The following is an 18,954-nucleotide window of genomic DNA, read 5'->3' on the forward strand; positions in this document are numbered from 1 at the left end:
TCTGTTAATTAAAATTGTATATTATCTACGTTAAAAAAATAAATTAAATCATTTATTATGTCACAAAAAACCGTTAATAAAAAAATAATTATTCCTAAAAAAAAATTAATTAATAATTCCAGATATTTAAAAGGAGGAAATAAGCCAACCACTACAAACATGAATTTCCCATAAATAGTGTGACAACGAAGCTAAATTATTTAATACTATGCAATTGGTGTTTAACTAAATACTGTTGAAACAAAAATGGCATTTTTTAGTTTCCATTTCTGTTTCTAAGAAATAATATCTCGAAAGAGAAAACCAAGCTACAACGTTTTAAAATTATAATCTGTGTTCTAAGCATAATTGTAAGCCTTGATTATTTGATAACGGAATCAAAAATGTTTTTTCAGCTCAATGTCTGCGCCATGTTGATTAGACGCCCAAAGAATTGGCTGAAATGTAGTGTTTACATTGTGAGAACAGTTTTAAATGACTGTACTTTACGAATTACTGATTCTAACGACGGAGATTCTAATTTATATTTTCCATCACCAGACGGGGCCAAACACCATTTCTGCAATGTTATAGGTATGACAATATGGTGATGACATTGAGAAAAATTGACTTCATCTTTGAAATAGCTAATGTCTCCTAACACACATCCCCTGCTTAGGTGGGAAATCTTGGTCACGATTAAACCAGCAGAACTGTGCTATATATATAAATTATGTGGCCTGTATGTGAAATGGACCGAATGGGGGTGGCTGCAGAGTAATATATACATTGGTAAGAAAAATTTACACTATTATTAGAACAGGATAAGTTATACAATATTGAGGAATCTATGGTGAGGTGTGCATCCACCTTCGGAATCCAAATAGGACAGTTTCCACCTGGTGGGAGAGACGTCCACCCGGTTTGATTTGAGTGAGAGACGTTTATCTAACAGGAGTCGGATCTAGGTCATGTTTGTGTAAGAGCAATCATCACATAAGAGGTTTGTTTCTACAGAGTAAATTTTTCTTAATTAGTTTTTTTATAAATGTCCCTGTGTATTGGAATAGACACAAACCCTTGTGTGTACTATCGCATAGGCGATAGTCGAATGGTGGTCATTTGGCGCACTCGACTCGTAGGACTTCCTTTCCCTTGGCCATGTTCGGTGCATCGCACTGCCACGGCCCTATTTTCACTGCACATGGCTGGCTGAGGTGGCATTGAAACATATCAGCCTGCACCTCCATCAATCAGAGTGAGCACTGATGGTTGGCGACCACAGGATATCCTTTGGATATCCAATAAGGATGGAATGTGCTTGGGCTGTTAGGGTAAGTCACTTTGGAATTGATCGACTTAATAACCTCATATAAAGGTTTTTTTTTAGAATGATTAGATGTGAAACAACTAAATGCAATTGTGGGGAAAAAGTAATACCCTAGAAAACCCACCAGTCATGACATATATCCATGTTTCCCAATTATGAGAAATCCCGGTTTGACCCCACTGTTGAGAAGCATAGTTATCTGACCACCCAATCACTTAGCACATAAATGTGTGCTGTAAATCATTTAACATGCTAACAAACATAGACAGGAGTATAATAACTGATTACGAGAACCTATTAAAGAATTAATGCTGCATTGTTCCCAATTAGTTATTATTATTATTTGGGCTCATTTACAATACGGTCATTAGATATGGCAAAACATAATAACGATACCTACTGAACTATGACATAGAGGAAGATCTCGGGAAAACACTGAACTGGGATTCGAACCCAAGTCCTGTGTAATGTCCAGACCAGTGTCTGGTTTACTGAATTTAATTCGACAGAGTTTGACATATACTCCAAAATGTGAAACACATGCTTTCAGTTCAGTGGTTTTATATTACTAGCTACTTATCATATTTACTGTAAGGAAATGAAACACAACCTTTCTTTTTAAACACTTTAATAGTTCCATTCGTAAAACACACAATTCTGTCTTTAATTAAGGTATTATATAATTATATACAATATCTTTCACTGAAGCTTACCAATTTTTACATCGAAAATTTATAATCATATACTGACCAACATTATAAAGAAACATATTTAACAGGAAGATATGCGATATATCGGTGACATTTTGCGATATTATTTATTTTTCAGTTCTTCCTCACGATGAGAAGTTAGATTCTTGCACATTGTAGTAGTTTACCACGTATGCAAACAAACAGTTCATGTACAAAAACCACAGAAGAACATTAACTTAGTTTATTCAAAACAGTTATGTTCACCCATATTAATATTTACTCAGTATATTTCACAGTCTTGCACTTCTTCGCGGCCATTATATGGAAGCACCATTATTAGTTTTGTTTTTATTCAAGACACGTCACTGTTACACATTATACTGGCGTTTCGATATCCATTTTCAGAGTAGCAGTATACAGTTCCAAAAAAAAATAACAGTACCTACATTGTTAATATTTGCAAAAGCTCAATTTGCCTTGATTTTATATTGAAACACTGAAAATAATTTAGAACATTATTTCCTAAAGTGGGATGCTATATTCAATGCCTACATAGAATAAAAACGAAAAGAATTTCTAAAAAAAAGGATAATTACATTGATTTTAGGTACCAGTACCGTATTTACCACATTAAACATATTTCTCTATATTAGGTTTTAATCATTGTTCATTATTTTTACTGCAGTCTGACAATATCTGTATTCGAAATTCGACTTCTAAGAACAATTGTTTACTTCCGCATGATATAGTTGTCGCTGATGACAGCGTCAAGATCAAGATAATTTTTTTGCTAGTTGGATGTTATGCACCGGTCCATGTTGGCCAAGCTGTAGACGACCTAACTTTTTCACAAGATGCGTTACACATTTTCCCGTGGGATAGAAAACAAAAGCATATTTAGGTTTGAGGTAAACAGCATGTTCCTTCTTAAACCAGACATGAATCTCATTTCACCATTCAATGTTTTAATGTTTTATTGAAAAAAAAAGATTTATTATATTTAGAAAAAATTACACAATTTCTCCTTATGTGTTTGGATTTAAAGACTTATGTTTACACAGATAAACATTTACAAAAAAAGATAATTTATTTTTTCTACAATAAATTAAGTAAATTCCTTGTGTGATAAACATCTAGAAACTAGCTTTATTGCTTTAAGCACTCAAATTTAGTAACACAGTGGAGTCCCTTTAATCTGAAACACTGAAATTGTGCCCCAATGCTACAGCTTGTAGTATAATATATATCTCTGCAAGTATTACAGTTACCACGTATCACAACCTATAACTCTTTTGAAAGCATGAAATCACTAAACATGTTGATAGTTGAGTTAACACACAAAAAGTAATTTCTAAAAAATTATATTAAATAGGTATACTATTTTGGATTAGCCGAATTTCCGGATAAGCGGGGTTTGAATTAGCAGGACTACACTGCAGTTAAAATGAATAAATATTTGTATAAAGATTTTTACACATTTGAAAACTTTGAACGTATGATTGAAATGTTTTACTTAACGATGGTTCTCGCCGTGTTGTTTATTAAGGCCTTAACACAAGGTGAAATTTTGGTCTCCAACCTCTAGTTTTAAATGCATTTATGAAATAAGTACTTACCTACCCTATAGCTTTCAGATTTTCTACCAATTAAATTTCGACAGATAATCTCAAACATATTTTCAACTCTGTCTTCCTGTTGAAACTTCAATTGGACTGAGCTTGTACTCAAAACTCTATATTTAAAAACCAAAATATTGAATCATACTGCTGAATGAAAAAAAAAGTTTATTAAGATAATTTTTCATTTTACAGTGTAAAATGTTCTCTTCGAACACCTTTCAATAAATTTGGCCTAATATTGAACATATGAATATGAATATGCATAAAGTTAGGAATTGTCACGACGCTGTATGCTGTGACGTCGTTGAAGTCACTTTTTTTTATATCGACATCACCATGTTGTGACGCCCGAAACATTTAGGAAATGCTGCTTGACCATGTCTGATGATGGTTAGTAAGTATGAATTAGTATCTCCGTGGTTAAACACAGTTAATTTAATGAAATACAGTCATTTAGTACTGTCTCCACAATGCAAACACTAAACGTCAACCAACGTTTTCGGCGTATAACAAACATGGCGAAGACCATTATGTGCGGACAAGAGGCTTCATCTGGTTACCATGTCATCATGCAGACATGGCCACCTCTTGATTACGGCATAACAGATAGCTACTAGTCTGACAATTTGAATGGCTCCAGTTTTCACAAGATATATTAAGAAAACTCAAGCCATGCAACTTGTCAAACTAACATGTATATGTTGACGCCGACCGCCAATGCTCCTCTATGTCGCATAGACCGCTATGCCTCATCAATGTCTCGCAAAAGCGTGTGCACCGAACGCGCTCGTGCGCGTTGCAAAGTGTAGTTCGTGCGACGAGGCGAACGCCATGCAACGAGTGCTGCGCCGGCGGAAGGATCCGGCCGGGTGTGGCATATCCCTCCGCTGCACTACAACAAATTAATTTATGTATATTTTTTCACAGCTTTTTATTAAACATTATTTTCATCAATTAATATTTCAGTCCTTGCAAAATCATGTTTCACTGTGCGATTTGTCCCGAACCTGGCCGGTTCAGTTTCCCGCGAAATTCACACGTTTCCGCGGGAGGGCCGGCGGGGGAGGGGGGTCGCGCGCGGCGACACAGCCAGTGTCCTTCAGAAGCTCGAACAGGCCGGCAGCCTGCGCGCAACGCGGAACCATCAACCTTTGCTTTCACCGACATGTAGTTTTCAATAGTGTAATATCTTTTCAACCTTTTACCATGAGTTATTTAACTTAATTAAATCAGTGCTCCAAGATGAGTGTTCTACGTAATAAAGTACTGTGGGGAGTTTACGAGAATTAACGTCGGCGCTTCACGCCCCAACTTAGCTTACCGGCTACTTAGTTTTGGCCCACACGGGGCAGCCAGCAGGCGACACGTGCCATCGAACGTAATAACGAATCAGTCCCTGGGACACATCTAGGTATCACGTAGAGTCGCCGGAGACACGGGCCTATGTGCCACTAGCCCAGTTTATTAAGTGTTATGTAGTAGTAAAATAGTTGCTCGTCAAAGTGTTATCTGTCACGTTAGGGTTTATGTATCACCGTTGTACGGCATCGTGCCGCCAAATGTATTAACGAATCAGTCCCTGGGACACATCTAGGTATCACGTAGAGTCGCCGGAGACACGGGCCTACGTGCCACTAGCCCAGTTTATTAAGTGTTAGGTAGTAGTGAAGTGTATTGTTCGGCTAAGTGTCGGTCGTCTTGTTAGAGTGTATTTTGTAACCGCCGCATCACGTGTACAAGTCCGCCCCTCACGCGCATTAAAATCGTGAGCCGCCACTGAGGAAGTGAGCTGTGCGTGTGATTAGTCGCGTCGGGCAAACCGTTACGGCCAGAACGGGCAGCACCATGTATTGGGCTGTGCTGTAATAAATTCATCAAATATCTTCCAGAAACTTTGTGTTATTTTTCAGGCGTCCCGAGTGGCCATAACAGCTCGGGGGGCCCTACTGCGTTAACCCCTACCTCTAGCCACAAGGCCGAACCTTCCCTGAGATCACGAACCCAAGCAAAAATCACGTCTAAATAGTCAGAGGTAGCGGGGACGGCATCAATGTTAGTGATGTTTTCGGTGTTGCCATAATCCTCCTTATGGTGTGCTACACAATTTATTTCATAAATAAATTTCGTAGATCAATTTTGGTGAACACTTAAAATGCTCTAAAGCATTTAGTAGAATGCAACCAGAAAACTACAAAACTTATTAATCATTGTATAGTGAGCAATTCATGGGGACCAACAAAAAAAACTAATGAAAATAAAAAAATTGCATCGAAAATCCATATATAAACAGAGAATGGAATGCAGCATGCACACTTAGTCAGGATACATCAATGGTGCATGCATAGATGTACATTCAAACATCAACATTGTGATGTCACCGTTGCGATGCACTTTTCAAGAATACTTGGAAGGTGGAATTATTGAACACAGCGAGGTGATTTCATACCAGTACGACCTCATTATGATGATGTGTCAAAACGACACACGCAGCTGATACATAATGGTATGGGCACCAGGGCAGCAGTATTTGTGACGACCCTGCAGTTGCCCTGAAGACAGCGACCACGGCGAGACGTGGCTACAGTTCCAGTCCCTGGTAGCTTCCACGCGGCGGCGAGTGCTGGCGGGCGTGGGCTGGGAGTTACAGCGGCAGGCCTCGGTGAACACCGCAGCGTGCGTCAACACGAGAAGCTGCATGAGGTGTCCACCAGGGCAGGGGTATTTGTGAGGACCCTGCAGTTGCCCTGAAGACAGCGACCACGGCGAGACATGGTCACAGTTCCAGTCACTGGTAGCTTCCACGCGGCGACGAGCTCTGGCGGGCGTGGGCCGGGAGTTACAGCCGGCAGGCCTCGGCGAACACCGCGGCGTGCGTCAGCACGAGAAGCTGCGTGAGGTGTCCACCAGGCGGCAGCACCGATCCGCCACTGTCCCAGGAGTCCTGCTGAACCGCTGCCTGAGTTTCCCCTGGGAACGTACACGTAACGAAGGCTGTATTCATCGCCACAATTTGACACCTTTTAAGATAATGATGGCTGGCCGCTAAAACTGGCCTACCCTGTGAAGTCATTAGTGTGTAACAATGAATTCATCTTTGGGAAAGACTGCAACTAATAATGCAAATCTGTTAATAGACACTATGTTATTGCTTTAGATATTTCTGCCAACTACTGAAACTAATATGGCGTCCTTCGGTTAATTTATCTTCCCACCCCCTTATTCAACATACATAATATTTCGAGCATAGCATAAGCAGCTGTTAACTTTGAGATTCACTGTGCCCACCCATGCAAGTACTAAATAAAAAAAAATGAATTCCTCTAAAAAACTTTTATGAGTAGGTTCGCAAGATTTAAATTCAACAGTTCAAAAATTTCAAAAGTAACCCAGCATTTAGAAGGCTGAGAGATATAGGCTAAGGATCAGTCAGTGAAAAACGTCACGCACGCTCAAGACCATGTCGCAGATTACTGTTTTTTTCATGTGAATGACACATGATACACTTACTTAAGGATGTTTGACATATATAAGCTCATTATTTCATACTTACAGGATACAATATTCTTCCTGATTACTATCTAAGGGTCACTTTTTTATTTATGAAAATTAAATTAAAATTAAATGCTTCAAGACCACAGCACGGGCACAAAGTCAGGAAAGAACACTAGATATGCTTGTACTTTAGACAATGTTTCACGGTTCCAGAACATAAACAATCATGTAGCCAAGTACTCGGCTTCTATTGCTCGCTCGGAGCAACGCAACTGTGTTCCGTGGGATCCGTCTCGGTTTGCGCGTGATGCATCGAGCAGTGTTCCAGCCCGACGGGAACCCCGCCAGATGCACAGAGCAGTGTTCCAGCCAGACCGCTGTCGCCGGGACACTGACCGTTCAGCACGTACACGTTGGCGACCACGTACACGTGCTCGGACAGCGCGCAGCTGTAGGCGCCGCTGTGCGACTTGCGGGCGTCGCGTATCACAAGCTGGCTGGCCACTGGCGCCCCTGGCGGCTGCCTGCGACAACACACACCACGTCACGTCTCACCGAGCATCTCGCCAGTCCATCGGGGGAAGCCTGAGATGTACATCAAGCTCTGTCCCTGCCCGAACACGCCCGAATATTCACCTTCGGCCAACCTCGGGTTTATTTATATTTCTCTGTTTATTTTAATGTAGCTATACTAACCTAACTAACCGTCCATACTGTATTTAGCTAACCTAACCGACCGCTTTTAATATTTGAAATCATTTTTCCTGCGCAAAAATAAAACAAATCCCGAGGTTGGCCGAAGGTAAATATTCGGGCGTGTTCGGGCAGGAACAGAACTTGATGTACATCTTTTAGGCTTCTCGTCCATCGGCCGAGTGGCGCGTCAGACATCTTTGTTCACATTCTATATTCTTGACGTGATAACGTCTTATAAATCGATGAATGCCGGCTGCACGCACGAAAAAAATTGTCACATTCCAGCCTGAGCCGCGCTTGCAAGAACCGGCCAAACCACCGCGCGAGAAAATCTTCTATAATATCAAACAGGTTAAGGCGGCTTTTTTTAAACAAATTTTTCGTGATTATATTCAAAAGTAATTATTTAAATTAAATTTGCAAAAAAACTGCAAACAATATTTGAAAATTAAAAAGTATGCAATTTTTCATCGATATTTTCTTATGACGTTATCACGTAAAATTATCGTCCGTAAACCGATTTTGCAGACAACCTCCCCTTTTTGTTTTATTACATTTTTATAACTGAAAGGGGCAACTGCAGTTGCAACATTCAAAGTTTATTACATATTTGAACGATGGAACGACGCATCCAACTGCAACAGCAACCACAGTTCGTTCCAAACTGTCTGTTCGGACTGGTATTGTGTCCAAACTGCCAGCTCGAACTGAGCAGTCTGAAGCGGGAGCTTGGACTGATCATGTGTGGAGGACTCAGCAGAATGTCAACGACATCAACAGTCAACTATTTTTACACTCTCAGAAAGATGATTAATTTGTGTAGTAAACTTTTGACTTGATGAGGACGTCTTTTGACCCACACAATTTTTTTATTTCACATTCTTATATTTATGACGCTGTTTACTACAGCCTCGTATGTTTCTCAGTGCACACGCAGCTGGACCCTGAAGCAATCACAAACAGCCACGTGGTCCAGTCCCTCCTGGCCAGCCTGTCCCGCGGTGATCCGAAACTTCAGGTCATCACCCGGCCAATGACAACGCCTGTGGCAACGGCAAGACATGCCGAAACATCACGTGTTCAAAATAACACAGAGGTGACCTCCTGCCAGTAGAAGTGACCAATCAATATGAATTATTTCCTGACGTTTTACAGTAAGCAAGTAACATTTAGTAAGTAACTAGCGTCCAAATATACAACAAAGCACACAAAAAAAAATATCACGTGTATGGTGAGAAATAAATAAATAAAAATATTAGTAGTTACATAAAAATAAATAAACTTTAGATGGCGTGTGAATACGCGAAACAAACATGGCGACCACCCCTGTATTGCAGTGGCGGACACAGGGGAGAGTATAAAAAGGGGGGGGGGGGATAAATAGCCTATTTTGAAGTTATTAAAAAATATGTGACGTAGCGGTGAAGGTAGTACATATGTTATTTTAAGTAACGCAAGGTTAACTCTTTCAAAACCTGAAATCACAAACCACAAAGGCATATTGAGAATTATTTATTATGTAACTACCCAGACTCTTTGTCGACGTAAGTTTTTTTGAATGCAAATATTCTTCTTTTTTTTATTATTTTCAAATTCCTCCCCTTTCCCGAACTGAAATAAGTCCCAGTATCCACCACTTCGCCGGAACTATGTCTCTTCTCAGTCGGCGACTCCGTCATTGTGGGGATAACTTTCATCCATCTCCCGCAGGAAGAAACCATGTCGTCGCTGCGATAGCGACGAGGAGCGCGAAGGGGTTGGGTGAGGGAGAGGGGAGTGTGTAGTCATGCGCGGTTCTTTTGATGTGTCGCGAAGCAGGAGAGATAGGGAGGCGCCTTCACCCCCTCAGCTACTCCCGGCGGGAAACACACCCCCTTCCCCACCCAACCCTTATCCACTGTAGGCCACGAGGTAGGTATTAATATCAGCATTTTCCCGCGCGCGCGCGCGGACTGAAATTAATGACGCGCCGCGCCGCGCCTCCAGGCCTGGCAACTGTCTCCCTCCAATTTCCCCGCACGCTGTTTCCACGTGACGTCAGCGGACAGGTGCCTATTCGCCCAGCGGCCATTGGAAGACATCAGGGCTGTGGCAACATTTTTTTTTTCGTAACGTGTATACGACTCATAAATCGGAATGCCAGTTTTAAAAGTAGAGTACAAAAAAAAAGATATATATTTTTGAAACATAAAAAATATAAGCCCGGCATAGTATATTCGAGTTGCGAATTTTTACGCATGAGTCATTATAAAAAGTTTTTTTTTATATATATTTACATGTCACTAGGAGTAATATGTAAGTTTCTCTAACATTATATTCCGGGTGCAGAAAATAATGAATTATTTAAACCATGTTGAAACATTTAAAAAAGGACGAAATTACGAAGAATGGTGGGGTAAAATGTACTATGTCGAGGCATATGGCGACTTTATACGATCGGAATTGCAAGAAACGATGAATATAAAAAAAAAAAGGTTTGTCACGACACCAAAACATGTGCCACTCACTCTGGTGCCGAACAGAATAGACTCTGCAGAGAGAGAGAGAGAGGAGGAACGCTAAGATGGCGGATGTCACCCGACCTAGTTCTGAACTCCCACCTACACGACGTATTCACGTCAAAAACTTGCGACCATGTCCCAACACAGCCTAACCACCCCCCCCCCCCCCAGAGAGGATAGGTCTGAAAGGTCAGTAGTATAAAAACGCATGTCCGAGGACAGGCTTGTGGCTGTGGAGCCGTGGAGCCGGTCCGCCATCTTGGATTCGGATGTCACGGTGGCCATCTTGGATTACCTTGACCTTTGACATTGACATTGTCCCGGCAGCCATTTTGAATTCTCAGTTTGTGTTATGATTGCATCCAGATTTTTTGGTCGATATTGACAAGATTTCCAATATGGCGGCCAAGATGGCCAAAAAAATGTCGGACGAAACTATAGTTGATTGTCTGATGATTGCGGTCAACAAATTAGCGCGCTAACGTTGTGCTACTAAGTCTTTTTTTTATGTTTGGCTGACAATATTTATCACCAACCTGCCACACATCTCTCTTTATTTACTTATTATAGTTCGACTGTTTAATTTGACACTTTTTTTGACTTTATGTAAGCTTTTGGACATACGCCATTGCTAAGCATATGTATGTCTGTAGAACTACAAAAAACGCAAATGAAAAAAACACAAATTAAGCAAATATTTGCTGTTATCAGGATATAAACACCACACAATACTCCACAACAGGAATATGGTCAACAAACAAAGAAAACCAAAGAAAAATGGACTAACAGAACGTAAAAACCCCCACAAATGATGACAGCACAAAAATACCGAACCCAAAAAATTCAGCACAACAGTTGAACCCTAGACAAAAACACAGCAAAATGAAAAGATGAAACAAACACAAAAGTTTTCCAAAAACAGAAGAGAACGAAAAAAACCCCACAAATGATGACAGTAGGGGCTGGAAAAATGAGAGTATTTATCAGAGAATGGACTACATCTTACTGAGCCAATGGCAGACAAGTTGACTCCCCATTGGATGTGCACCATGGAGTTAAAGTGGATTGATTATGGTATTGGCTATTGTTTTGTGCTGCACAAATTTTTTAATTCAATGCTCTGCTGACTGAAATTTTTTTTTGCTAATAATGAAGGCTGATTCTTTGATTTTCCTTTTTATTTTATCGGGTTCCTGTATGAGTGGTGTGGAGTCTTCCCAGAGAATTTTGTGGATATTTTCCCATGTATGTTCAGTAAGTTTCAGAAATTTCAGAAATATCTTACTTGTAGATACAATTAAATGGAAAGTTTTCATTTTCTGTTTTCAAAACATATCTACCTCTTTTCCACACCTTTAGGTTTTCAAATTCTCGAGATGGTAAAATTGTAGTTGGTGTTTTTTGTATGTTCATTATCATTGGCGTGCCCAGGATTTTGCTCTGGGGGGGAGGGGGGGTCAGGCAGAAGGCTAGGGCCTTTCCGGGGGGCTTGGGGGGTATGGAATACCCCCCAGCTGGGCGGGGGGTCCGGGGGTCCTCCCCCGGGAAAATTCTGAAAAATACGTGTTCAATATTGCTGATTTAGGCTATTTAAGATACTGTTTAATTAAACATTTATGCTTGTGTCATTGAATTTATTTTAATATCATACTAAATATTTTTTTTTTCATTTTATGAATTTAATATTAAAATATTTTTAGCCCTGGAGGGGGGGGGGAGGGGGTCCAGTATCGCTCGTCCCCCCCCCCTCCCCCATAGGCACGCCACTGTTCATTATTGATCCGTATGTCTTTTACTACGCTTTATTCAATTCTGAGTTACAATTGCTAATCTTAAAACCACATTGAAAACTAAAACCGAAATGAACAAAAAACATAATGAAACATAACGTGTGAGACATGGTTGTGTTACAATCGGAAGCATGCCACACTTCGGGGACCAGGACATCTTAGAATCACACAACTTAGAACAGTCATAACTTAGAATTATAAAAAAAATATCCTCATAAATTAAAAATGTCATAAGTTAGAACATTCATAGCTAAGAATCACTCAAATTATAAAGACAAATTTTAAACAGTCATAATTTAGACTTCTCGAAAAAAAAAAAAATCCTCATAATCAAGAACTGCCATAAGTTAGAACATTCATAACATAGAAACACAACTTAGAACATTAATAAATTAGAAACACAACTTAGAACATTCATAACTTAGAAACACAACTTAGAACATTAAAAACATAAGAAATTCTCGGAAAAATCATCATAATTTAAAACTGTCATAAGTTAGAACATTCCTAACTCAGACAGACATAACGCAGAGACAACTGAGGGACGGGAACTGGGGTGAGGGGCGCACCTGCGCGGGGAGACGAGCTGCGGTGACAAGGGCTCGCCGTCCTTGAGCCAGGTGGGCCTCAGACCCGGGTCTGCCTCGCCGCCTGCCACCAGGCACGTCAGCTCGATGGAGCTGCCCGTCTTGTAGTAGCGGTCCTTGACGGCGCGCCCTTGCTCGTCCACCAGCCGCATGTCCGGGGCTGCCGGCACACGACACACCCTCTATAGTGGGCTGCCGGCACCATGACACACCCTCTATAGTGGGCCGCCGGCACACGACACACCCTCTATAGTGGGCTGCCGGCACCATGACACACCCTCTATAGTGGGCTACCGGCACCACGACACACCCTCTATAGTGGGCTGCCGGCACCACGACACACCCTCTAGAGCCCCCTGCCTGGGGTCCCAACCTCCTGTCTACTCCTTCTCTGTCGGGCAGTCCTCGTTCCCCGACTGCCTCACATGTGGCGTAGGAACTTTTCATCAACAATCATGAACAGCTCCCATGTTAAATTTACGAAACAAAATTTGTATACTTTATCCAGCATTCTGTTATTAAAAAAGGTATTTTTTTTTCCAGTAAAGAATTTTTAACCACGTCAAAAATTCGCCTATTTGATTATTACATGCGCGCTTGTTACTGCTGTGCTATCGGACCTGTTTAGAAATCAAGATGAGAACATGTATTATAATCATTTTGATGCCAGGATTCTTGGTTAGGTATTTGAAAACTTGGGATTAATGTTTTTTTACTAAGACTATTTCAGTTTACCAAATATATTGATGATGTTACCATATTATTTCAAATGTATCTGGACCATTGGGCGCTGATCGGGGGCACGATAGCGTGGTAATTTGTGGGATCTCACAGAAGGAAAAGGAGGTAGGACTTTCAATAGCAAAATTAAACACAAAAGTTTATAGTGTGCTATGCAAATTTTAACTCTATTATTTAGTAGTTATGTAAGATAATGTTCAAATTTCTGACTAGGTATGAGAGACACAAATTTTCAGAAAAATAAATCAATAAATAAAAAGACTTTTTATTGTTTTGTATAATTTTCTGCTGAGTTCCAATTCTCAATATTTTATGACTTCCAAATTATATATATATATATACACACACATATAAATATATTACATGACTCAGGATTTTCAGGTTAATATTAAGTTCTGCTGGCTACGTCATGACATTAACATTATAAACATAATTCAATGTAATTTTTAGTTACGTGATAACTTATATAATAAATTTAGTGGTTTAGAAAAAAAACCAAGTAAGTTACATAAGTTTATCTTAGAGGACATATAATAGCTAATAGGCATTTTTCAGCCTATACAATACAAAACTGATTTAAATATCATCTGGGAATAAAAATTATCTTATTTATTATTTTTGGAGTTCAAGAGATATTCATAAAACGTTGCAATGCGGGAAGCATATTTTACTAATTATTTACGCACATTGTTTTTGCGAGAAATCACTCAAATCGATTGTTTTGTAATGATAACTGATAACTCATGTTTTTTCACTCTAAACATTTTTTTATCTACATAGAATTAAATTTTTTTTATTAGAACAACATATTCAATAACACATTTATGTTAACGAGCTTCCAGAAATATTTGGTTACGGTCATAAATTATACTTTTTGTCATACTATGAACAGAAGGAAAAGGTTTGGCATGCGAGGAAAATACACATAAACAAGAAAGGAACGTTTTTGAAATGCGTTATTATCCGTTATAACAAATTCTGTTCCACATGCGCAAGCGTATTACGCCGGAAGCGACGATGGGAGAAAAATTACGACACTCGCTCCCTCGCAATTTTCTGCCGTCTGTGACAGTCGTAATGAGTGCTTGTTAACGTTTCTCTGACAAGCCGTCGCCCTGCGGCAGATGACGTGGGAAAGCTACAAGGACCAATCAGCGAGCAGCTTCTGCCCCTTCGTCGACAGTCACCTGAGCAGGTGCCTTACTTCCACACTGGGGAATGAAAATCACATGTTCTAAGCATCTCTGCACATAAACAAAGAGTACAAGTTATAGTACAATTATATGCGAATGAAAAATAACATATATCGAAGTCAATAAAAATAATAGATAACAATAATTAAAATTTTTAATTTTAGAAAAAATCATTTTTGTTTATTGTATGATGAAATATATTTTTTTTTCTGAACTGCAGTGGTGATAGATGGAGATGACACAATAAATATAAAAGCTCTTCTTGGAATATTTATATTAGACTATTTGGAAACATAAAATAAAAATTGCAAAATGATTATCACGAAATATAATGTAAAAAACCCTCACTTCACATAGTAACTTTTCAGATAGAAAAACGATTAAATGAAAATGAATAACAGCCTAACACTGATATATTACCAGATTAACAATTCTACAATACATAATTATATGATAAATAAATTTATATGTATTAGTTCTTTTGACTTAAATGTTGTTACATTTGATTCTGGTTAGTGAGAACTGTTTATTGAAGCCATTGGGAATGAATTATTAATCGACAAAGTTCATACATGAAAACCAAGGCCTCATCGACCATGGTGCCAATCTCCGCCCCTCACCTAGTGAATTTTCACCAGTGGTACATTCTCATTCTCATATCATCACCCCTAATCCCCTCGAAGAGATGCCTTTTGCACTTATTTACTTTCCAAGAAACAGTCACAATTTCCCTAGAACCACGACTGCCGCTTCTCACCATAAAATACAAACAAATGTCGACACAGGGATAAGCACATGGCGTGACTGAGGCGGACTAGGCTAGGTGGTACTGTAGTCGCTCGACATTGTCCTCCGCAGGACGGAGGTAAAGAGGCAACTGAACCCCCCGCCCTGAATCTGGGAGGGGAAAATTTTCAATAAGTGGAAAATCCCTGGCCGGGCAAGGAACAGAAGCCTGGACATTTGGTTCGCCAGCCATGAGCTCGGATTTCTGAGTCAACTGCCGAATATTGATCAGGAGCCGAATATTGGCCAAGTACTGACTGACGCCGAGTACCGATCAAAGCCGAGTACTGACTAATGACGAATACTGACCAAGGCCGAGTACTGACCGAGCACTGTGAGGTAGGTGGTCCTGGCGCGTGGCGGGTGAGTGGACACCTGGCACAAGTAGCTGCCCTCGTCCTCGCGACGAACAGGGCTGATGAGCAGGCGCCAGTTGTTGGGGTACTGGTAGCCGACCTGCAACCGGGGGTCGCTGCTGTACGTCATCAGCCCCACCGTGAGCAGACGCACCCTGTCGGGCCAGCGGCGCAGCCACGTCACCTGTGGGCCACCACAGAGGTCCACGCTAGACAACACCTTACACTGAGCTCACACTTACAACTTACACTCGGGTCTCACCTATACGTTTCTACAAGAAAACACCTCTGCAGTTGACACATTGTTTAGGTCATAAAATACATAACTACTGCTTAAACTCAAGACTTAAAAGTTACACCAAGCAGTGCATTGTGTCTAATCCCAAAATTATATTTGAAATAAAAAAAATCTTTCAAACTGATAAAATACATAGTTCAGAACCTTGCGCTTCGAGTCGACAGTAAGCAAAAGTCTCACTAACAAGAAAAGGTGGACCCCTCAATGATTTTGGCATCGAGGAGAAGTGAAAAGAAATGCAAATGAAGGCATCCAAAATGGCGGCGGTGGAGGTGGAGTAGGGGGGAGAGGGGTGAGGGGGTAGTGCACCAGAACCGACCCGCTCCCCCCTACTCACGCACCGTCTTGTCCCGCAGCATGGCGACGCAGCAGTCGAGGCGCGCGGCGGCCCAAGATGGCGGCGGTGGAGGTGGAGGAGGGGTGGAGAGGGATGGAGAGGCGTGAGGGGGAAGTGCACCAGAACCGACCCGCTCCCCCTACTCACGCACCGTCTTGTCCCGCAGCATGGCGACGCGGCAGTCGAGGCGCGCGGCAGCCCAAGATGGCGGCGGTGGAGGTGGAGGAGGGGGGAGAGGGGTGAGGGGGAAGTGCACCAGAACCGACCCGCTCCCCCTACTCACGCACCGTCTTGTCCCGCAGCATGGCGACGCGGCAGTCGAGGCGCGCGGCGGCCCAAGATGGCGGCGGTGGAGGTGGAGGAGGGGTGGAGAGGGATGGAGAGGCGTGAGGGGGAAGTGCACCAGAACCGACCCGCTCCCCCTACTCACGCACCGTCTTGTCCCGCAGCATGGCGACGCGGCAGTCGAGGCGCGCGGCGGCCCAAGATGGCGGCGGTGGAGGTGGAGGAGGGGGGAGAGGGGTGAGGGGGAAGTGCACCAGAACCGACCCGCTCCCCCCTACTCACGCACCGTCTTGTCCCGCAGCATGGCGACGCAGCAGTCGAGGCGCGCGGCGGCCCAAGATGGCGGCGGTGGAGGTGGAGGAGGGGTGGAGAGGGATGGAGAGGCGTGAGGGGGAAGTGCACCAGAACCGACCAGCTCCCCCTACTCACGCACCGTCTTGTCCCGCAGCATGGCGACGCGGCAGTCGAGGCGCGCGGCGGCGCCCAGCTGCGCGGCGACGGCGGAGGACGCGTTGCGGGACCCATCAGGGTCGTCCCCGTCGTCGTGCTCGAAGTAGGGCCCCCAGTGGTTCTCGTGGTGGTGGCGCAGGTGCTTGTGGGCTGCGTGGCGCGCCAGCTGCGGCCTGGCCGGCTGCCCGCCGCCGTCTGCCGACACCACAGTGTGTGCAAGGCACTGTCGCTAGGGTTTATAACATCAGCCGTCGTGTACATTTTATGCATGGATCCAAATTGGACAAAGTACATCTTATAAACTGACAAAGCTATATTCTGGCTGCGGGCACGGCGGCTCAAACAGAATGCATAAGTTGTTTCTGGATGAGGCAAAAGAATGGTACACACCATTCTAAAATTGGCAAATTGTACAACTGAGGCCAATCGTCCAGATGCCAGCAAACCACCGGTTGACATCTGGACGAACAGACAAAGTAGTGATCCTGGTACACCCTAACGGGAGGAGGCGGTGAGGCTCGCCCGGGCTTCGGCCCGAAACAACTTGTCGCTTGGGTTGAGTGAGAGAGAGAGAATATGTTCCTCACAGCAGACAAGCTTACCAACAAACACGAGCCCGGAATATACAAAGCAAGACAGAACAAAGAACCCAAAGCGAACCAGGAGGGAAAACAAACGGAAATGTTTTTTAAAAGAATGACAACAGAAAAATTGGATTTTTTTTTGGCAAGACCCACTAAAGAAGTTATTTTAAAACTCGACCAAGGAAAGTGGACAATACCTCAGGAAAGGAATACCAAGTTTTAATTGGTGACATACGAATGTTTTTATGAATGGACATTGCCACAATTTTTTTTTACGAAATCAGGACCGAAGCAGAAGGACCAAGAACGCAAGGACAGGGAATCGGAAGCAGGTGAAGGAGTGAGGCTGCAGAGGCAGCAAGAAGGAAGAGCGAAGGCAAAGTCAAGACGGCAAAGGAATGAAACACCTGAAAGGCAGTGAGATCAGTGCCCTACCATGCCGCTGTGTCGGGTACTGGCAACCGTCCCGACACAGGGACATGTGAGAGATCTCATACGGAACGACAGTTGTGTGGTCACATAAAAGGACAAGGATATATTCAAACAACTGACAAGGCTTTGTTCTGGCTGCTGGCACGGCGGCAATAACAAAATGGATAAGTTATTTCTGGCAAAGGCCCTCTGAATGGTATTCATACCATTTCAGGAAACACGGAACAACAAAGGCGAATTCCATCCATGGCTCATCCAAACCAAGGGTGTGTCTGGATGGTAGAACAAGCAAAGTAGTGCTTCTAGTACACCCTAACGTGTTCAGTCCTAGGAGATGGTGGTGGTGAGGCCTTGTCGCTAGGGGCACCCCCACCCCCTTCCTTATAATAATAAAAAAATGAGGTGGGTCTGTGTAATGAACACGGCCAGTTGTGTTGTACGTGAATACGTGTACGTAACAGGTAATATTTTCCACGCAAAATATAAAATAAGATATATTTTTTATTTTAACACCATATATTATATTCACTGTAACTATTTTACACTAAATGTCTTATATATGTAATCGATTGATTTTGACGAGAGCTGACGATTGAAACTCGAACGAACGTCAAAAAGTTATACTAAATGGAAATCTCGAAACGCAGCATAATTGACCTCAAAATGGCGGCGCTTTATTTCCCTATCCACCGCACACTATGCATCACAGTCCTCACTTTAGCGTAACAAATTATTTGATCTTTTAGCTATCCAGTCGTGTATTTAAATTTTGGACGGAGATGATAGATATGTAGCTGCAACACCAA

The 18,954-nt window shown here is 42.1% G+C and overlaps 1 protein-coding gene across 1 annotated transcript; it reads right to left on the reverse strand.

Moving 5' to 3' along the window:
- Positions 1-6,456: 6,456 nt before the first annotated feature.
- Positions 6,457-18,197, reverse strand: LOC134537230 (uncharacterized). Its single transcript, XM_063377496.1, has 8 exons — positions 18,152-18,197; positions 17,116-17,327; positions 16,685-16,819; positions 16,402-16,536; positions 15,733-15,946; positions 12,669-12,846; positions 7,509-7,636; positions 6,457-6,587 (listed from the first exon to the last, which is right to left on the reverse strand). Exons 1-8 carry the CDS (start codon positions 18,195-18,197, stop codon positions 6,457-6,459), a joined length of 1,179 nt encoding a protein of 392 aa, XP_063233566.1.
- Positions 18,198-18,954: the final 757 nt, after the last annotated feature.

The sequence above is a fragment of the Bacillus rossius genome, chromosome 12 (genome assembly GCF_032445375.1).
Source record: "Bacillus rossius redtenbacheri isolate Brsri chromosome 12, Brsri_v3, whole genome shotgun sequence".
Classification (NCBI taxonomy): Eukaryota; Metazoa; Arthropoda; class Insecta; order Phasmatodea; family Bacillidae; genus Bacillus; species Bacillus rossius.